The following is a 17,818-nucleotide window of genomic DNA, read 5'->3' as shown; positions in this document are numbered from 1 at the left end:
TTTAAAATGAGTGATGAGATTTATTAACAAATGCTGTTTACAAATTGCTCATACAGACAAGGCCTGCGATCAGTAATATCTGAAACTGCGGATTCTATGTTGATGGCTAGGAAACAAAAAAAGCAAATTGAAAATGGATTTCTTTTTGAGTCACTCACCTATTGTATTGCATTTTCAGCTGAAAAATCCTTCAACAGTTTAAGGGAATTTTTATTTTTTTTTTTAAAGTTGGAAACTATGTAAACAATGGGCTGGATTTTAAAGGCTTTCTGACACCGGGAACGGTGGTGGTGCGAGGGGAGTGGGGAATAAAGAAAGTAACGGAGGAGGCCCATCACCGACCCCGACACCGGCAGGCCCCATACCGATCTCAGCGGCAGCGGCAAAGCCTCGTATCAGCCGCCCGCGACGGGGCCACAATTTCCATATTTAAATTAATTTGTCTACCTGAATTAATGAAGGTCCTTATTCACCACATAGATCTTCATTCGGGCAGTCGGAAATGCTTCGAATCCCTGTTCGGGGAAATGAGGTGCGACATCTGTAGGGGCGGGGCAGGGGGGGGGCTGGTGATTTTCTCTGTGCAGGGGCGAGTGTGGTTAAAATGCTTTGTATTGGTCGGTGGGGCGGGGGAGGAGATGGGAAGGGGTAAAGGACAAAGCTTCCGAACTTTTGTGGTGGAGGGGGGGAGGGGTAGGTCAATTTTTCATGGTAAGTATTCCGAGGGGGAAAAGGACAGGAATGATGTGTAGTGCCATGGGGGGGCAGTAGTGGGAGGGGGCATGGAAAGCTTATTTTAATAATTTTTAAAAACTTTAAGCCCTTTAAAAATGGTGCCAACGCCTGTGCATTGGCGCCGGACATCATTGACAGAAACGGCTTGCCCACCCCCTCCACTTCATCGGGCAGGCGGGGCGGCTGCCCCGGACATGTAAATGAGTGAGTCGCGGCGGCTCCGCAACGTGGGCCCCGAGCGTGCGGCTGCATATTTTTCCGCCCACCGCCTATTTTGGCGGCAGCCTTTTAAAATGCAGCCCGACGTTTGAGCATTTAATTAGCGCATTTTTGTTTGGTTATGGAAATTTATATTCATTAAACACTGCTTACATTGGTAAACTCACTGATAGAAAATTTACCACTGAATGTTCCGCCTCGTATACCTGGAAATTGCAAGACCCAGCTTGTGATTTTCTGTCCATTAATTTTAAGAAGCAGAAAATGTATCCTGCAAGGCAGGAACGCACTGATGGAGAGAATGGTAGGGGGATACCCAAGATTAAAAAGGAGTTGCAAATGTTGTGTTCGGTGGGAAACAGCTGATGGAGAAAATGCAGTGGAGGTTTGGGCAATGATGGTTCAAAAGGAGATAAAAGCAGTTTGATCCCATTCTCTTGAGTCTTCTCCCTCCGGCCATTAGACTCTTCTCCCCTACCCCCAGTAATTCTGCTCCCCTACCCCCAGTACTTCGACATCTGAGCAATCACAAATATTGCCAGTCCCCACATCCAATGCCCCAAAATCATCCCCCTATATTTTCTGCCTCCCTACTCTTAGTTCCTGAGACGCTCCCTTAATATTCTCAAGTTCCTAAAGCATATCCTCAGTGCTTCCAGGTCCAAGGCCACACCCAATGCAGATAAGTCAATATCCCTGGTAATACTCCTTAGCATTGTACCACTATTCTTATAAAATCTCTGACAATGCCACAGGAGATTTTCTAGTTTTAAAATACACGTAATACCTAATACACAATATTAGTGGTTCTTAGTACAATGTCAACATCTCTTTAAGAACTATTACTCCTTTAAAATGTGTAACCGCTCTATATACACACACAATATCAGCTAGTATATAATATAAAATAGATTTTAATAATATAAACTGACAAAATATAAACTGCTAAGTAGTATACACTGGCCAAACTATACAAACAGGTAAATAATAAAGGACATCATAAAAATTGGTAAAAATATATAAGCACATAAATAAATTAGGAACTGTAAACCAGTAAATACTAATCATCTCCTGTGGCATTGTGCATGGGGGAATCAGAACCAAGTGTGTTTTTAAGGTGAGGCAGGGTTAGAGGGCGAGCAGATAATTGCACCAGGGCAAGTGATGTAATTCTGTTTCCATGTTAAAGTCATACGTTCAGCCCTTATTTTTACATTTATATTACAAATTCCTACATCCGCATGTATAATGAAAACTGCCTATGTAAACTTGTCATGTTGTAAGTGCATCCTCCCACCAGTGGTGGTGCTGCAACGCACCATATGTAACTACAATTTGATATATTATCCTAGCATTCATGGCAGATATTGAAAGCCCTCTATTAAAACTGCAGTACTTTATTACTAGAAGTGAGTCTTGGCTCCGTGGTAGCATTTCCAAGTCTGGAAGCAAAAGGATTGAGCCTCAATCCAGAAAGCCCCAACAAATGAAGATTAGAATACTGTATTGACATTCACTGAGCACTTGCATCTAGGTTGATTGACCACTGACTGCGTGATAATATTCCCACCTCTAAGTCATTAGGGTTTGGCTCGGGCTACACTCCAGACAGCGCCATGAGTGCCTGGTCTCAATACTGAATGTTCATGTCCAATAAGTGAATGCCCACCCCACTATCCGCACCCACCCCCCAATCGGGTAAGTGTTGCTCTTTAGCTAGGTTGAAGCCCACCTGGGCGAAGGTAAACTGAAGATAAAAGTGGTGAGAAAGACGACTGGAAACCACCTCAGCTACTCTTCCACAGCAAGTGGCTCAAGAATCTCATGTGGGAGACTTGAGGTAGGACCTGTCCTAGGGCAGAACGTGACGGATGGAAGGACAGACTTTAATGTGAAAGGCTATTAATGTTTATTCGATCACAATGAATCAACTGAAAACAAAACCATTCAGTCAATCAGGGAGAGGTTGCCTTTAGGCAGATTGTACTCTAAGGATTAGCATAGCATAATTAACATTGTGGCAGGTTTCAATCCTTACCTTATAACCTTTGTGTTCCTGGTTGTATATGGAGATATCAGTTTAAGCACGATTCTCGTAATTCCACTCTTACCCAGCACAGCACCAGTTGCAGCTGCATCAAATATACCAAATTTATAAACAAATTCTGATCAGGTGATGGTGATATTATGCATTTGACCAAATTATCAGGGTGATATAGCACTGGCATGCCAAGCAGCTTAGTAACTGGGTAAACTGATGTTACTGTGCACAATCAGCTAAGGATTAAACCCTGCCTCACTGTGTTACAGTATAAGAATAGGCCATTCAGCCCATCAAGTCTGCACAGACATTTGCAAATTGAGCCACCTAGTCTAATCTCGCTCCATTATTGACATTTTATTTTTGTTTAGTAAATAGGTTTGGCAGTCAAAGCCTAAAAGCTCAGATGTAGTGTAATTCTGCTATCTTCTGGAGACAAGGAAGGCAAAGCCAATAGCTGAGATAATCTGTCAAAGGGTTCTCTGTTACCTAGCTATCAGGGCAAGTGAAAATACTCTCTGGGAAGAAGGGCAAAGAAAATTGAAAAGTATAACAGGTCACCTCCTGCCAGCATTATTGAAGCTTCCCTGAAATCAGCCAGCAAGAGAAGTAAAAGGACAGCCAATGATGACTCCCCTGTTGATGCTCTCCCCTCCAACCAGGGAAAGGCATCAGGCCTTGGTTACCAGCTCCCTAGAACATTGCAGATTCGGGGTCAAGTGTTTGCTAGGTGAAACCTCCGTGAAACAGACATATACTGAATACAAGCACCTGAAATCAGATGAGAGCAGCATACAACTGCCTGAGATCAACATTAGCCAGAACAATTCCCTGAAATGGGACATGTACCAGATAATAAAGGCTGTGATCAGACACACTTTGCAAGCAAGTATCAGGGATTGGACACATACTGCAGAGGGGCAATATGAGAAATATATAACAGCTCATTATCACAAGGCAACAATATCAGAAATAGATAACAGGTATATACTTCAGGAGGGTACTATTAGAAAGATTTAAATATTAAATATTTAAAGCTACATACTGAAAGGGGAAATGTCAAAAGCCATTCTTAAGTGCAAAGACAAAACAAGAACGGAGGAAACATCAATGTTTTATTTCTGATGAAAGGTCACAGACCTGAAACGTTAACTCTGTTTCTCTCTCCACAGATGCTGCCAGACCTGCTGAGTATTTCCAACATTTCCTGTTTTTATTTCAGATTTCCAGCATTTGCAGTATTTTGGTTTTGTGTTAATTTTTATATTTGTTAAACTGAAGTAAAAAAAATTATATAATCTATATGGCCAAATGATGTGAATATATATGGTGAAATCTGAAGAAACAAATTAATATTGATATGGGAAATGAGAAAGTACTTCTGTAAGTAAATTTATTATAAACTATTAAGGACCACTGACATCCTTGAACAAAGGATCAAAAGGGTAGAAGATCAATATAGACTCTTAAGTGACTATTTCACATCAATTTCAACTATTCAAATGGTCAGTGTTTTTCAAGCAAGTAAGTAAAGTGGGAACATTCAGCCATCTGTGAAAGAGGAGTTAAGCTACATAACATGAAGCCCAGGGGAAATGATTCAAAGACACTGAAATAAATTAGGACTGCAGCAAGGGTGGTCGGGGATCTAGAGCGCGGGGACACAGTCTCAGAATAAAAGGGGCCGATCATTCAGGACTGAGATGAGAAGAAATTACTACACTCAAAGGGTTGTGAATCTTTGGAATTCTCTACCCCAAAGGGTTGTGGATGTTCCATCGTTGAATATATTTAAGGCTGGGATAGGTAGATGTTGGTCTCGCAAGGAATCAAGGGATATGGGGAGCGGGTGGGAAAGTGGAATTGAAGCCCCAGATCAGCCTTGACCATATTGAATGGCGGAGCAGACTCGATGGGCCGAATGGTCTACTTCTGCTCCTATTTATGGTGTTCTTGCGTTACAACGACAGCTAATGTGGTTTGAATTTCTCAACGAGCTCGGGATGGGATGTATGATTGTAAGAATCGCATTTCTCTAAAATTGATGTTAATAGGGTTAGAAATGCTGGAGTCCATTATAAAGTTCTTAATTATTATAGGTCACACTGTACTTCTTAGACGAAGTCATTTAAAGTTTCCAAGTTTGTGACTTCAGTGACCGCCAGTAACACTTACCACTAGAAGCGTAGATCTTGAGAACCCACAAACAGGGGGTGGCATACTTGGGCTGTGGTAGACTGTGCTTCAGCAGGTTCAAGGTCTCATTAATGGCTCCAATTTCTTGAGCTTTCTGTCCAAACCTCTTGTCTGTGACAAAATGTCATCAGATAGTTTTATAAAACCTCCGATCCAGTGACAATAAATCGAGCCCCTCTTCAGTGATCAAAATGGTGCTGGGGCAGATTCTCAGAAGTCTATCATTGACCATTATAGAGTTCCCTGCCTCTCTTCTATCATGAAAGTAAATGGTTATAGAATCATCGAATGTAAGAAACCATTTCGACTCATCAAGTTTGTGATGCTGTTTTTCTCCACATTTCTACTTGCTCCCCAGACACCTTAATGACGCTGTTTTTAAAACAACTTGCTTTCATATCCTCTTTATAAAGGGGTGTCTAAATGGGACACAATAGCAACACAGAATTCACATAAACCATATCTATTGCCTTATACAAGTTCACCATTATTTCCTAGTGTGTTTTTTGTGCTGCTAGATGCAAAATCAAAGATTCTATTTCTCTTTTTTATGGTCTTATCAGTTTATGCTGACACCTTGAATGATCTTGGTTTGTCTGCTCGATTTAAAATCTTACCATTTAAAGCATAGTTTTTTCCCCACATTCTTACTTTTAAAATGTATTACTTCACAATCTTCCATACTGAACTATATCTGCCTATCCTGCTAACTTATCGCCTACAGTCCTTCATAACATTTGTCGCAAATTGTCATATTCCTAAGTTGGTATGAATTGATATTGTTTCTCAATTCCGGAGTCGAGATAATTACATTAATGTAGTACACAAGAGCAGCCCCTACACAACACCACTAACTACAGCTTTCTAGTCACAAAAGCTTCCTTTTATCCGTGCTTTTTGCTTTCTAAATATAGTGCCTACCACATACCATCTTTCTATGTGGCTACATTCCCTTAATTCTATGTGTCATTATATTTGTCATCAGTATCTTATGTGCTACTTTCGCAGATGCTTTGTTGAAAATGCACGCAAACCACATGCAAAGCATTTCTTTTCTCTCTACTTTTACTTTTTCAATGTTAAGAATGCCAAAATGTACAGTGCAATATGAAACTCTGTCCCTTACCTCTTTGTCCAACTTTGACAATTAAGTGCATTAAAGGTAAGATGACATCGTAGTTTGGAGGAAATATTCTGGTCATATTCATGAGTGTCTGTAACAAAGCCTCACTGCCTCCCTTAGAAATCATGTAACAGATCCGTTTGACTGTACCTGAAACAAAACGCAAATTTAAGAAACTTGTATTTACCCAACATCTAAAAACTCTTACCAAAAATCAGACAAAAATTGACACTGAGCAAAAGAAGGAGATATTAGAACAGGTAACTTGATCAGTAGATTTTACAGATGGTCTTAAAGGAGGAGAGGTGGAGAGGGTTAGCAAGTGAATTCTTTCAAAGAGCTGGCACAAGCACGATGGGCAGATTGGCCTCCTTCTGTGCTTTAAATTTCTATGGTGGTGCTGATTGAGAAAGGAATGTTGAAAAGGAATCGTCTCAGACTTTTCATCCCTATGACTGGCTTGGGTTTGAGTCAGTTTCTGTGTGATACATTGTTTTATTGCATACAGCGGGTCAGTGTAGTAGGAAGTGAGGTTGTGCCTGTAATTGAATTTCTTATCTCAGCATGCCGCCATGGGGAGGTGCCAGTAAAGGGATTTCCCCATTCAGAGAAAGTAAAGTCTACCTGGTCCTGTTCATCTCCTTGGGGCATCCTCAGGCTAGGTTATACAGCATCAACATGTGGTGTGGGAAGACAAAAAATAAAAGAGGGTCAGGGGTCAGGTAGATAGTTCTTTGTTTTGTTGAAGTTTTTTTTGTCGAGTAAATAACTCCCTGTCAGGTCTGCAAGTACAGTAATATAGAGTGATATGGTTAGTGAAATAATTAACATTTCCTGGCTGCATACTGAGAATGTAAAGACACAGAAAGGTGAACATACCTTTCCTCACCATCAGCCTCATGTCCATTAATATAAAATCAGCTAACTGAAACTCATTTTACAATCTAAAATTAGGGAACAGGCTACTGTAAAGAGATCAAAGAGTGGAACAGCGGGGCTGTGTATTGCAGTTCCAGCCAGCTGTCCTTTGAGTGCTTGGTTGTGAGTTCCAGTCTCAAATGTTCTATCAGGGAATATATTGAATGGATGCCAGGAACTTCTGATATACAGTGAGTAACTGACCATAGCCACTCACATAATTACAGAGATGCATTGTTGGAGACGTGTGTACAATTCCCATCTCAACTCACTGCACAGACACCGAGAAAAGGATAAGAATCAAAATCCAGAAATAAGGTTATTTACCCTAAACTACGCTCAGTGTGATACCCTTCAGCCATGACGTCCATGTGATTAGGGAACGGTGATTGAATTTTGTGACACATACTCACCAGCCGACAGCAATTCATCCAGAATTTGCAGGATGCTGAGAGTACTTTGCACATCATGCGAACTCTGCGACAAAATAGACAAAAAGAATGATACCTAAACAGGATTGTGTTTGCCCTGTGCCTCTGTGCACCGTAAAGTTCCATGACTCTGTCCCAAAGGATGCCATTAAGGAGCTTCCTTCACGTTATGCGTGTCAGCTGTGGCACCTTTGGCTCTGTCAGAAGATTGTGGAGGTTCAAGACCCGCTCCGTGACTTGAGCACAAAAATCAACGCTGATGCTCCAGTGCAGTACTGAGGGAGTGCTGCACTGTCAGAAGCGCCGACTTTTGGATGAGATGTTAAACCGAGGCCCCGTCTGGCCTCTCAGGTGGATATAAAAGATCCCATGATGCTATTTTGAAGAAGAGTAGGGGAGCTATCCCTGGAGTCCTGGCCAATATTTATTCCTCAATCAACATCACAAAAGCAGATTTTCTGGTCATTATCACATTGCTGTTTGTGGGAGCTTGCTGTGTGCAAATTGGCTGTCGCATTTCCTACATTACGACAATGACTACACTTCAAAGGTACTTCATTGGCTGGAAAGCTCTTTGAGACATCCTGCAGTTGTGGATGGTGCTATATAAATGCAAGTCTTTCTTTTTATTGGGATTAGGGAAAAGAAATTGGCTCCAGGTCACTGCCTCAATGTGCAGTCAGATAATTTCACTCATCTGCATGATTTGTTTTTCCTTCTGTTAGTTGCAGTCTAAAATGTCTAAATTGGATCCATTTCTAAAAGAGGTGAATTTCATTCCGAGAGTAAATTATTATAATAACTGGTATTTCTATACAGGCTCTGCTTAGAAAGGCCAGAGCATGCATGACATTGGGAAGCACCAGCCACACAAGCCACACTCAGTGTTTTGTAGTTTCTGTACCATTTGCTCACATGCCCTTTCCTCAAATGGTTGCCCCAAGACCCATTCGAAGTGGCTTCTGCGCAATCGGTTGACTGTCCCAGATTTTGCAATCGTCACCCAGCATCACGAGCAGCTCAACTTCTTATCCAGACCAGTATCATATTTAATTGGCTTTTGGACTGAAAATAAACTGCAACAAATATATAGTTACTGGTCTTTGGAGACAGGCCAGTGAAGTACACGTGTTCCATACAGGCTAACCATCTTTAAGATAGTTTGTCTCCCAATTTCAAATTGTCAATTATCTGCAAATTTTGCAGATTTGCTATTAATCAAACATGCAGTGATGCGAGGAAGGTATATTCACCTTTCTGTCTCTTTGCACTCTTCAGTACACAGCCAGGAGACTACTATCTTTGAGAATCATTGAATACAACACATAGGAGGCCATTAGCTTGTGGCAGAGCTAATCAATTAATCCTATTTCTTTGCTTTTCCCCAAAACCCTGTAAAATTTTCACTTCAAGTATTTCTCCAAATTTCTAACTATATCAATCTGTATTGCTTTATTTGTAGACTTGATAAGGGATTTTTTGAGAGACATATTTTCACACTGAGGGTCAGAATTTATGGCAGTGGGGATGTTCAGTGTGTCAGCATTTATTGACAACAATCAGCTAGGTCCCATTACTCTTAATGCCACTCTTCCTAAGTCTGTTAACTAATGAACGAGATGGGTCGCTATGTGCCCTCTCTGCCACTCTCAGCACTATTGCAGCTTCTGAATACTCTAAGTGGGAACTCCTTCTGGAACAGGAGTTTCTGTCTACAATATATAGAGGGTTTAAATCTGATCTTTGGCACTGAGAGGTGCATTCGCCACTGGGCTCAGGTAGAAGCACATGACAAATGATTACAGTGAAAGAGGGGTGAGTGGATGGCAGTGAAAAAGCGAAGGGGAAGGGAAACGGAGGGTAGAGGAAAGTGGAGATAGACGGCAATGAAACGGAGAAATGATTGGCACTAGAGTGAAGAGGGATGCATGATAAAGAAAGACAGCAAGAACCAAAACCCAGGAAGTTTAAGGGAACTACCTGTTCTTTTTAGCAAGAAGAGAAACACTGCTACCATGTTTGAATCACTGGATGACTGTCATGTGACAAATCCCTCCCCATTTGTGGAATTAAGCTTGTGTTTCTCTGCAGCAGCAAAGACAAGCTTCTGGACTCTGACACATGCACACCCATGTGGGGGTCCCTCTCTTCCTCCATTTCAGCTAACAAGCTTCAAACTCAGCCTGTTGACTGACCACCTTTGCATACTCTGCTACAATCAGAAACCCTATCGGAGGAAATCATCTGCATTACTGTCTCCAAGAGACCCACCGCACCAGTCATCTACCTCTTCAAAGTAAAAGCCTCAGGACCACCGAATTCAGCTAGAAGCCAGTGAATCACCAAACACCACAGACTGTATACCCCTTTTATTCTATGAACTCTAACTCAACCAACCTTTCCCCACTCTGTAACTTATTTATGTGCGTGTAAACTTCTAGTGTGTGTGCAAACGTTGGTGCGTAGTTTCTTATTGTCATTATTTCAGTTTTTTCTTTGTTAAACTCAAGAAATCCTGCCCAATCAGTTCTTGTTATGATCATAGCAAGTAAGTAATCAAACATCTACTGAATTTTCCAGTACATCCACTTTAAGAATTAAATCTGTTGTGGTCAAACAAGGAGAGTGTCATGAAGACCCCCACCTGCCAAGAATGAGGCATATTAATTTCATCACATGAACATCAATTTTAAACTGTTGCTGGAATGAAGAGATGACTTGTTTAAAGAGATCAGCAGTGGCATGAAAAATATTTCAATACTAAGAGACAGTGCTTGGAGAGACAAAGGAATTGCTCACTGATTCAATTAACAGAGATTGGTCCAGGCAATGGTGATCCACATCTTGTCGGTGTAACAGACAGCACTACAGCCCCCCACCGAGAGCTTTGAAATCCACAAATCGCAGGAGTGGTTGTTCCCAAATAAGGGGTTAGTCACATGACTAACCTGCTGGCCAACATGGAGTCTTGAATTGTGCTCACAGGTCAGTTTGAAGACAGAGACTGCAGATTGCAACTGAACGTGGACGACTGCCTCTCTCCTATCTGGCTCTCTCTCACTCACTAATCTCCGGACCCACTGAAGTCATTTAAACCGCAAGAGAGAAAAGACTCCTACATCGAAACAAGTTTCAAAGCGTGCACCGGGCCCCAACGAAATGGCAAGGTTTACCTGCAATGAAAGACTCTACATCGAACTCAAAGGACAGTAAACAAACCCTAGCTATTGCTTCAAACTTTTCCCCTTTATTCTTTCTACTTTTCTGTCTCTATCTGCGTGTGTGTTTATCGCGTATGCATACTAGTGTGGTCACGTCGCGTATTCGTAGTCGTTAACCGAATTAGAGTTTAAGATTAATAAACTTCCACCTTTCTTGTTTAAATCTAAGAAAATTTTTCTGATTGATTTCTTGGCCTTGCAGTTGGAGAGCAGTGAACAAGGATTCACTGAGGAGGAGCTAAAAACACAGTCTTTTAAAATTAAACCCTTTACAGTTAAACCAGGCAAAGGCTGAGAGGGAACCCCTAGACCCCTGTCTCACCTGGTCATAACAAGAGGGAAAAGAGGGAAACCCTTCGACCCCTCCTCACTTGACCGTAACAGTGCAAGAGAAGGAGACAAATGTTTGTATGAATGGGAAAGTGGGAGGAGAAAAAAGATTCTCTATAAAGGGATGAGGAGTTGTATGGTGTACACAGTGTCACTGAACTGAGTCTGGAAGGGTCCTTAAATAAAAAAATTAATTGTTGAATGTTAAAGTGCTTAAAATCAAATGGAAAACATTTTTCAATATTACAATCCAATGCTTTCAGGAGGAAGCATTCCCCGCCACCAACCCACTTCCCCCAGAAATGATATCTTAAGTTATCTACCTTCAGTGTTTGGATTTTCTCTTCTGGTTTTTATGTATTTACATCTTTTTATCCCTCCAGTACAAATAAAGGAATGTTGTGCATATCTATTAGTTGCAAAGTCCATATAATTATTTGTTCTTGCATGTCAGGGCTCTAAGTAAGTTGTCAACCTTTGGGAGATTATGTTGTGTTTTTTTTTTTTAAAAACTTTGGTCAGCTTTAGCTACTTTTCCCGCTTGGTGTGAATTATGATTTCTGCTCAGATTTGCAAACTCCTACCATTCAAATTCAAAAGAAGATGGCAAGTAGAAATAAATAGAACCAGTCACATAGCACTGCATAAGTTTGAATTATTGCTCACTCCTCTGCCTTGTTTGATTGAGATTGCTAGCTCATGAACAGCTCTGTCCGATTGTTGGTAGTTCTGTGCTGTGAGCTCATGCAAAGTAGAAATTGTGTTGAGGTTACCCAACTTCATTTTGTAGAAGGTTCTTAGAACCAAAAAAAGAGCTTTCATCCCATTAGTTTCTGCTGGATTCCTCATTAAAAAATTACATCTAGGAAACTTATAAATGCATAAGTCATTGTAAAGACACAGAGCTTGATTTTGAGCCCCCACCAGGGCCGGAAATGCAGATGGGCGGGCACGGAATTTCGTGCCACCAGCCAGCGTGCCAGTTTCCCAGCTCCATCCTGCCTCTTGGCCATTATCCATCGGCAGGGCTACTTGCCCACTGGCGGTAGGTAGCCAATTATGCTCATTAAGGGCCACTAAAGGCCAATTGAAGGAGGCTGAGCAGAGGACCAGCACTCTAGGCAGGCTTAAAGGCCCTCCATGCCTGCCTGGGTGCAGCAGCAGCTGCAGTCCGCCCTGTAGAGGGACTGCCCCCAACCCCGCACCACCAGTAACCCCCCACCCTGAGAGCGCCTCCATTTTGAAGCGCTGTCTCCCTCACTTATCTTTCATTGCATCCTGCTGTTGCTTTCAAGCTGGAAGGCCTCTGGTTGGCCCTCCAGCTTCAAGAGCCCACCCACCATTCTTAATTGGAGGGCGAGATGCCCTCTGGCCATTAATTGGCTGCTCTGGAGAAAATTACATTGAGTGATTGTTTTCACACAGTGCGGGCTTCTGTCCCACATATTAGCCTGACAGTGGATTTCAGGAGCCCGCAGGGAAAATCCAGCCCATAGTGACAGATATAGTTACATTGCTTGTCTGCTTTTTTTTTAAATTAACATTTGTATATCATATATTGCACCTGTCTCATGAGCTTGCTCTTTGTAATGGTTTATGTCTCCAGGTTGGAGCCTAGATTACTAAACAGTGAAATCATTCAAACTGTGTATCGAAGTTAGATTAAAAGTGATTTCATTACAGTCTAATGTTTCTGCAGCTGGCCCTTTGCCTCTGAATTAAGGTTTAGCCATTTTTCTCACTTGGGCATAATGTTTGTGAAGTACAGTTCAGTCTTGTTTTAGCTTGGTAAGTGTTTCTTTAACTCAGGCACTATCTAAGAGGGTTTAAAAAGACATCAGCCTATGTCACTCCATTTATTGCCGAGATTGTTGTAATGAGTTCTTTATGTTGTCTGATGCAACATAAATGAGTTGCGTGGAGTCCAGTTATGCTGAAGATCTCAAACAGGTTTATTACAGCTAAACTATTATATACAGTACAGAGCAAACTATTTACAGAACCTTCCTCTAGGTGTTACAGTTGCAGAGAGACTCTGGCTTGTCGTCACATGACTACCTCTTGGTAGTCAGCTCATTAGCATACTAGGATCTTAAAGGCAATCATATAACAATTGTCATCATTGTCTCCCTGGGATCAGAGGCGAGCTGGCAAGATGGATAGTGGTGTTCCGCAGGGATCAGTGCTGGGACCTTTGCTGTTTGTAGTATATATAAATGATTTGGAGGAAAATGTAGCTGGTCTGATTAGTAAGTTTGCGGATGACACAAAGGTTGGTGGAGTTGCGGATAGTGACGAGGATTGTCAGAGGATACAGCAGGATATGGATCGGTTGGAGACTTGGGCGGAGAAATGGCAGATGGAATTTAATCCGGACAAATGTGAGGTAATGCATTTTGGAGGGTCTAATGCAGGTAGGACGTATACAGTAAATGGCAGAACCCTTAGGAGTATTGACAGGCAGAGAGATCTGGGCATACAGGTCCACAGGTCACTGAAAGTGGCAACGCAGGTGGATAGGGTAGTCAAGAAGACATAAGGCATGTTTGCCTTCATCGGTCAGGGCATAGAGTATAAAAATTGGCAAGTCATGCTGCAGCTGTACAGAACTTTAGTTAGGCCACACTTAGAATATTGCATGCAATTCTGGTCGCCACACTACCAGAAGGACGTGGAGGCTTTGGAGAGGGTACAGAGGAGGTTTACCAGGATGTTGCCTGGTCTGGAGGGCATTAGCTATGAGGAGAGGTTGGATAAACTCGGATCGTTTTCACTGGAACGACGGAGGTGGAGGGGTGACATGATGGAGGTTCACAAAGTTATGTGCGGCATGGACAGACTGGATAGTCAGAAGCTTTTTCCCAGGGTGGAAGAGTCAGTTACTAGGTGACATAGGTTTAAGGTGAGAGGGACAAAGTTTAGAGGGGATGTGCGAGGCAAGTTCTTTACACAGAGGGTGGTGAGTGCCTGGAAATTGCTGCCGGGGGAGGTGGTGGAAGCAGGTACGATAGCGACGTTTGAGAGGCATCTTGACAAATACATGAATAGGATGGGAATAGAGGGATACGGTCCCCGGAAGTGCAGAAGGTTTTAGTTTAGGCAGGCATCAAGATCGGCGCAGGCTTGGAGGGCCGAATGGCCTGTTCCTGTGCTGTAGTGTTCTTTGTTCTTTGTTAACAGGCTTGGGGGAAGGCCCAACACAATTTTCAAATGTCTCCAACCTTCTCAGTCATGGATATCACAGCCTGTTTTTTCATTAATGAACCTGGAAGTTACATATTTCCAATGAGTTTTTGCGACCTATGCAGTATAAAAAGGTTGAAATTTGAGAGCCACTGTTTGAGTGGACTTTAATTGAACAAACTGAAATCTTCAAATAAAGGCAGGTAGATTGTAACTGATTCCCCTCATCTTGTAAGGGGGCAAGAGGGAGGGAGCTGTAAATACAACTGTTGTTTATGGAGAAACAGATTAGCAATCTTTTATTGTTTCTCTTTTTGAAGAGAAATGACATAATCTAGTTTGCTTTCTGCAAGTTTTTTTAAGATTTTATATATTTTCCCTTTTCAAGCTTTCAAACCATTGTTCCAGCTCTCCGTGGATCAGGTTTTGTCCTTATAGGTCCTTGTACCATGCTCCTCCCAAAAGCAGCCACAATTGTTGCCCACTCCTCACTTATGCAGATCTTCCTCAGCCGTTCCTTGCTTCCCAGTTTAGTTTTCCTCTCCTGGCCATCCCGTTAACCTTTATTGCTTTTGGCAGCTGACCCAATGCTCTTCACAGCCTCTCCAATTAGTGTTCTGCTGGTATTTGTGATTTTTCATGATCCCCCAGGACTCTTTGTAGCTTCTCTGGCTGCCTGCTATTCTTTGCGGCCTCTCCTGGATACCCAAATAATATTTCAAGCCTCTCTGGGATGCCTTGATTCTTTTCATGGCTTTTCCACCTGTCTTATTCACCTTTGCCTTCTGACTAACTGCCCCTGTTGATCTTCACAAGCCACTGCTAACTGTGCAGTTTTTTAAAAAAATATTTCTTAAACCACTGTTTTCTTTTCCTCCAGTAATCATTTTGTTAACTTTGGAGAGAAGCACAAGCCCGACTCAGTTTATAACTTAATTATTCCCTCCTCTGCTCCTTTAATTTTTGTCTCTATCCATTTTGTCTATCACCAGGCCCCTACTTAAATAATTAACATACTGTCCCACGCCCAGCTCGTTTAATGTTTCCCTCTGCTCCAATCTCTTTGTCTTCTCTCTTTTTAGACATTCCTTTTCTTCACAGGTTGTCCCAGCTGTTTTCTGAGCAGCTGCTCCATTGGTCTTTGCAGCCATTCCTGGCCGTCTTGCTGAATTTTGAGTCCATCCTGCTTGGTAGCCACACAACTTAAATGATATTATTTTCCCCGCTCGTTAAATATTTTCCCCCACTCTGCTCCCTCTGCCTCCACCCTCTACTTAAATTATTGATTTGTTTCCCTGCCTACAACTTAAATTCTTCCCTCCTCCCCACCTCTCCTGCCCCGCTTCCATTTTTACACCCACTACCATCCAGCCTGCTGCGTTAACTGTTAATTTTTGTCAAACAAGATAGCCTCTGATTTCTCATGAAAATGCCACAGGAAATCTATGAATATATTTTGGGCGGCACAGTGGCGCAGTGGTTAGCACTGCAGCCTCACAGCTCCAGGGACCCGGGTTCGATTCTGGGTACTGCCTGTGTGGAGTTTGCAAGTTCTCCCTGTGTCTGCGTGGGTTTTCTCCGGGTGCTCCGGTTTCCTCCCACAAGCCAAAAGACTTGCAGGTTGATAGGTAAATTGGCCATTATAAATTGTCACTAGTATAGGTAGGTGGTAGGGAAATATAGGGACAGGTGGGGATGTTTGGTAGGAATATGGGATTAGTGTAGGATTAGTATAAATGGGTGGTTGATGGTCGGCACAGACTCGGTGGGCCGAAGGGCCTGTTTCAGTGCTGTATCTCTAATCTAATCTAATCATATTATTTAAATTATTGCATTAGATGCATACCTCCTATCCACAGCTCTTGCTTCCTGTCGCCATGAGTTCTGGTTACGCTAATTCTTAAAATTAGTGCAAGACCTGTTAGGAGTGAATTTAGCATGCCTTTTTTCACACAGTGGATGGCGGAAATTATAGAACGCTCTCCCTCTAAAGTCAGTGGATGCTGGATCAATTGATTTCTGTTAGGTAAGTGTATCAGAGATAAGGTGGGTAAATGAAGTTGAGGTACATGATCGAATAAAGGATTGAATGGGCTTCTCCTTTCCTTATGTGCAGTGCCCACCATTTATAAAGGGCATGTCTATGTAAATACGATTTACCCATTATACACAATGGCCAGTATAACACGACAGCGTCAATAAAATTAAAAATCATTGCACGAATAGAATTGGTGACCAGACACAGAATAGATTAACACCGTTATTAATCGAAACATTTGCCAAAAAAGTCTGTTAAACTCTTTTACCACCTCCCAACGTGGGCAGAAAATAAGGTATACAACGTGAACTGATCAGTACTTTCTTCCAGGCAATGTGATCAACGATTTGATTAGAAGTAAAAGTGAATGCCATTTTACAGAAGTTTAGAATTATAATTTTTCCTATAAGCAAAACAATGCTATTTCATTCAATGAACATTAGGGCCAGGATTTTCCTCTATCTCTTATCTATAAATAATTTTGAACAATTTCTATCTGGCTTATCATGTTTTGAAGATGCATCATTTGTAGCATACATAATTTGATTTGATTTAAGCATTTGCAAACATTAGTCTCTCACGCTAAAATAATTTCAAAGAAGCATTACCTAGACCACTACATTAGGACAATTCAATCTTTCTGAAATTTGAAGCAGTTGAGAAAAACTGTATCTATCTGAACATAAAAAGAGATTCTGGAACTTTATTAAATACGAGAAAGGCGTTTTACCTTGAGAGTTGAAAGAAGAACTTCCAAGCCTGTTGCGTTTCCTGAAGCCGAAGTCATCTCTGCCGTGGTCTCTAACCAAGGGAGAGAGACAGGAAAAGTATTTCAGCTTTCAAAGCAGAAGCACAAGAGCACTCTCTCTCTCTCTCTCTCTCTCATTTGTAATTGCAGAGAACACCGGGCAGTTGCTTTTGTAGGCAGATCAGAGGTTGACATCATTTGAGTTTGGCACAAAGGGAGGTATCAATTTTCTGATGCAAAGATTTTGATGAGTGCTGAATACAAAATAGTAAAGTGCTGCACACTAAGCAGCCAGCAGTAGACACTGAAAGACTGCCCCCACCAAGGAACAAGAGAAGGACAGGAAAGCTGATCTGGCAAACTCACTGCATTCCCAGCTGAGCTGTTTATCAATCCCAAAGGGAAACAGCATCTACACTTTTCCATCCACGTCTCCAAATGAAATTAGACACAACGAGCTCTGCAATGTTGTCTTTAGGTAGAACTAATGTAAAAACTTTCTTATCTCCCTTTTCAGTCCTGCCCCTCGCTACCAGAATAAAATTTGAAAAAGCAACAAACTCATTGATAATCAGGAGAATTGTTACTGTCAATCAGAATGCAGGGTGCACCAAGTCACAAATGATAAACAAGGT

General features: G+C 41.8%; 1 protein-coding gene across 1 annotated transcript in view; it reads right to left on the bottom strand.

Moving 5' to 3' along the window:
- LOC137352341 (cytosolic carboxypeptidase 4) overlaps window positions 1-17,222 on the bottom strand; it is a 184,503-nt gene extending 167,281 nt beyond the window's left edge. The window contains exons 1-5 of the mRNA XM_068017630.1: window positions 17,166-17,222; window positions 7,646-7,709; window positions 6,318-6,464; window positions 5,171-5,302; window positions 2,993-3,086 (exon numbers count right to left, since the gene is read on the bottom strand). Coding sequence (XP_067873731.1) covers window positions 2,993-3,086; window positions 5,171-5,302; window positions 6,318-6,464; window positions 7,646-7,709; window positions 17,166-17,222 — 494 coding nt within the window. The remainder of the gene's footprint in view (window positions 1-2,992; window positions 3,087-5,170; window positions 5,303-6,317; window positions 6,465-7,645; window positions 7,710-17,165) is intronic.
- Window positions 17,223-17,818: the final 596 nt, after the last annotated feature.

Source organism: Heterodontus francisci, chromosome 38, assembly GCF_036365525.1.
Source record: "Heterodontus francisci isolate sHetFra1 chromosome 38, sHetFra1.hap1, whole genome shotgun sequence".
Lineage (NCBI taxonomy): Eukaryota > Metazoa > Chordata > Chondrichthyes > Heterodontiformes > Heterodontidae > Heterodontus > Heterodontus francisci.
Note: the sequence above shows the minus strand (reverse complement) of the source record. Positions and strands in the feature narration are given on the sequence as shown.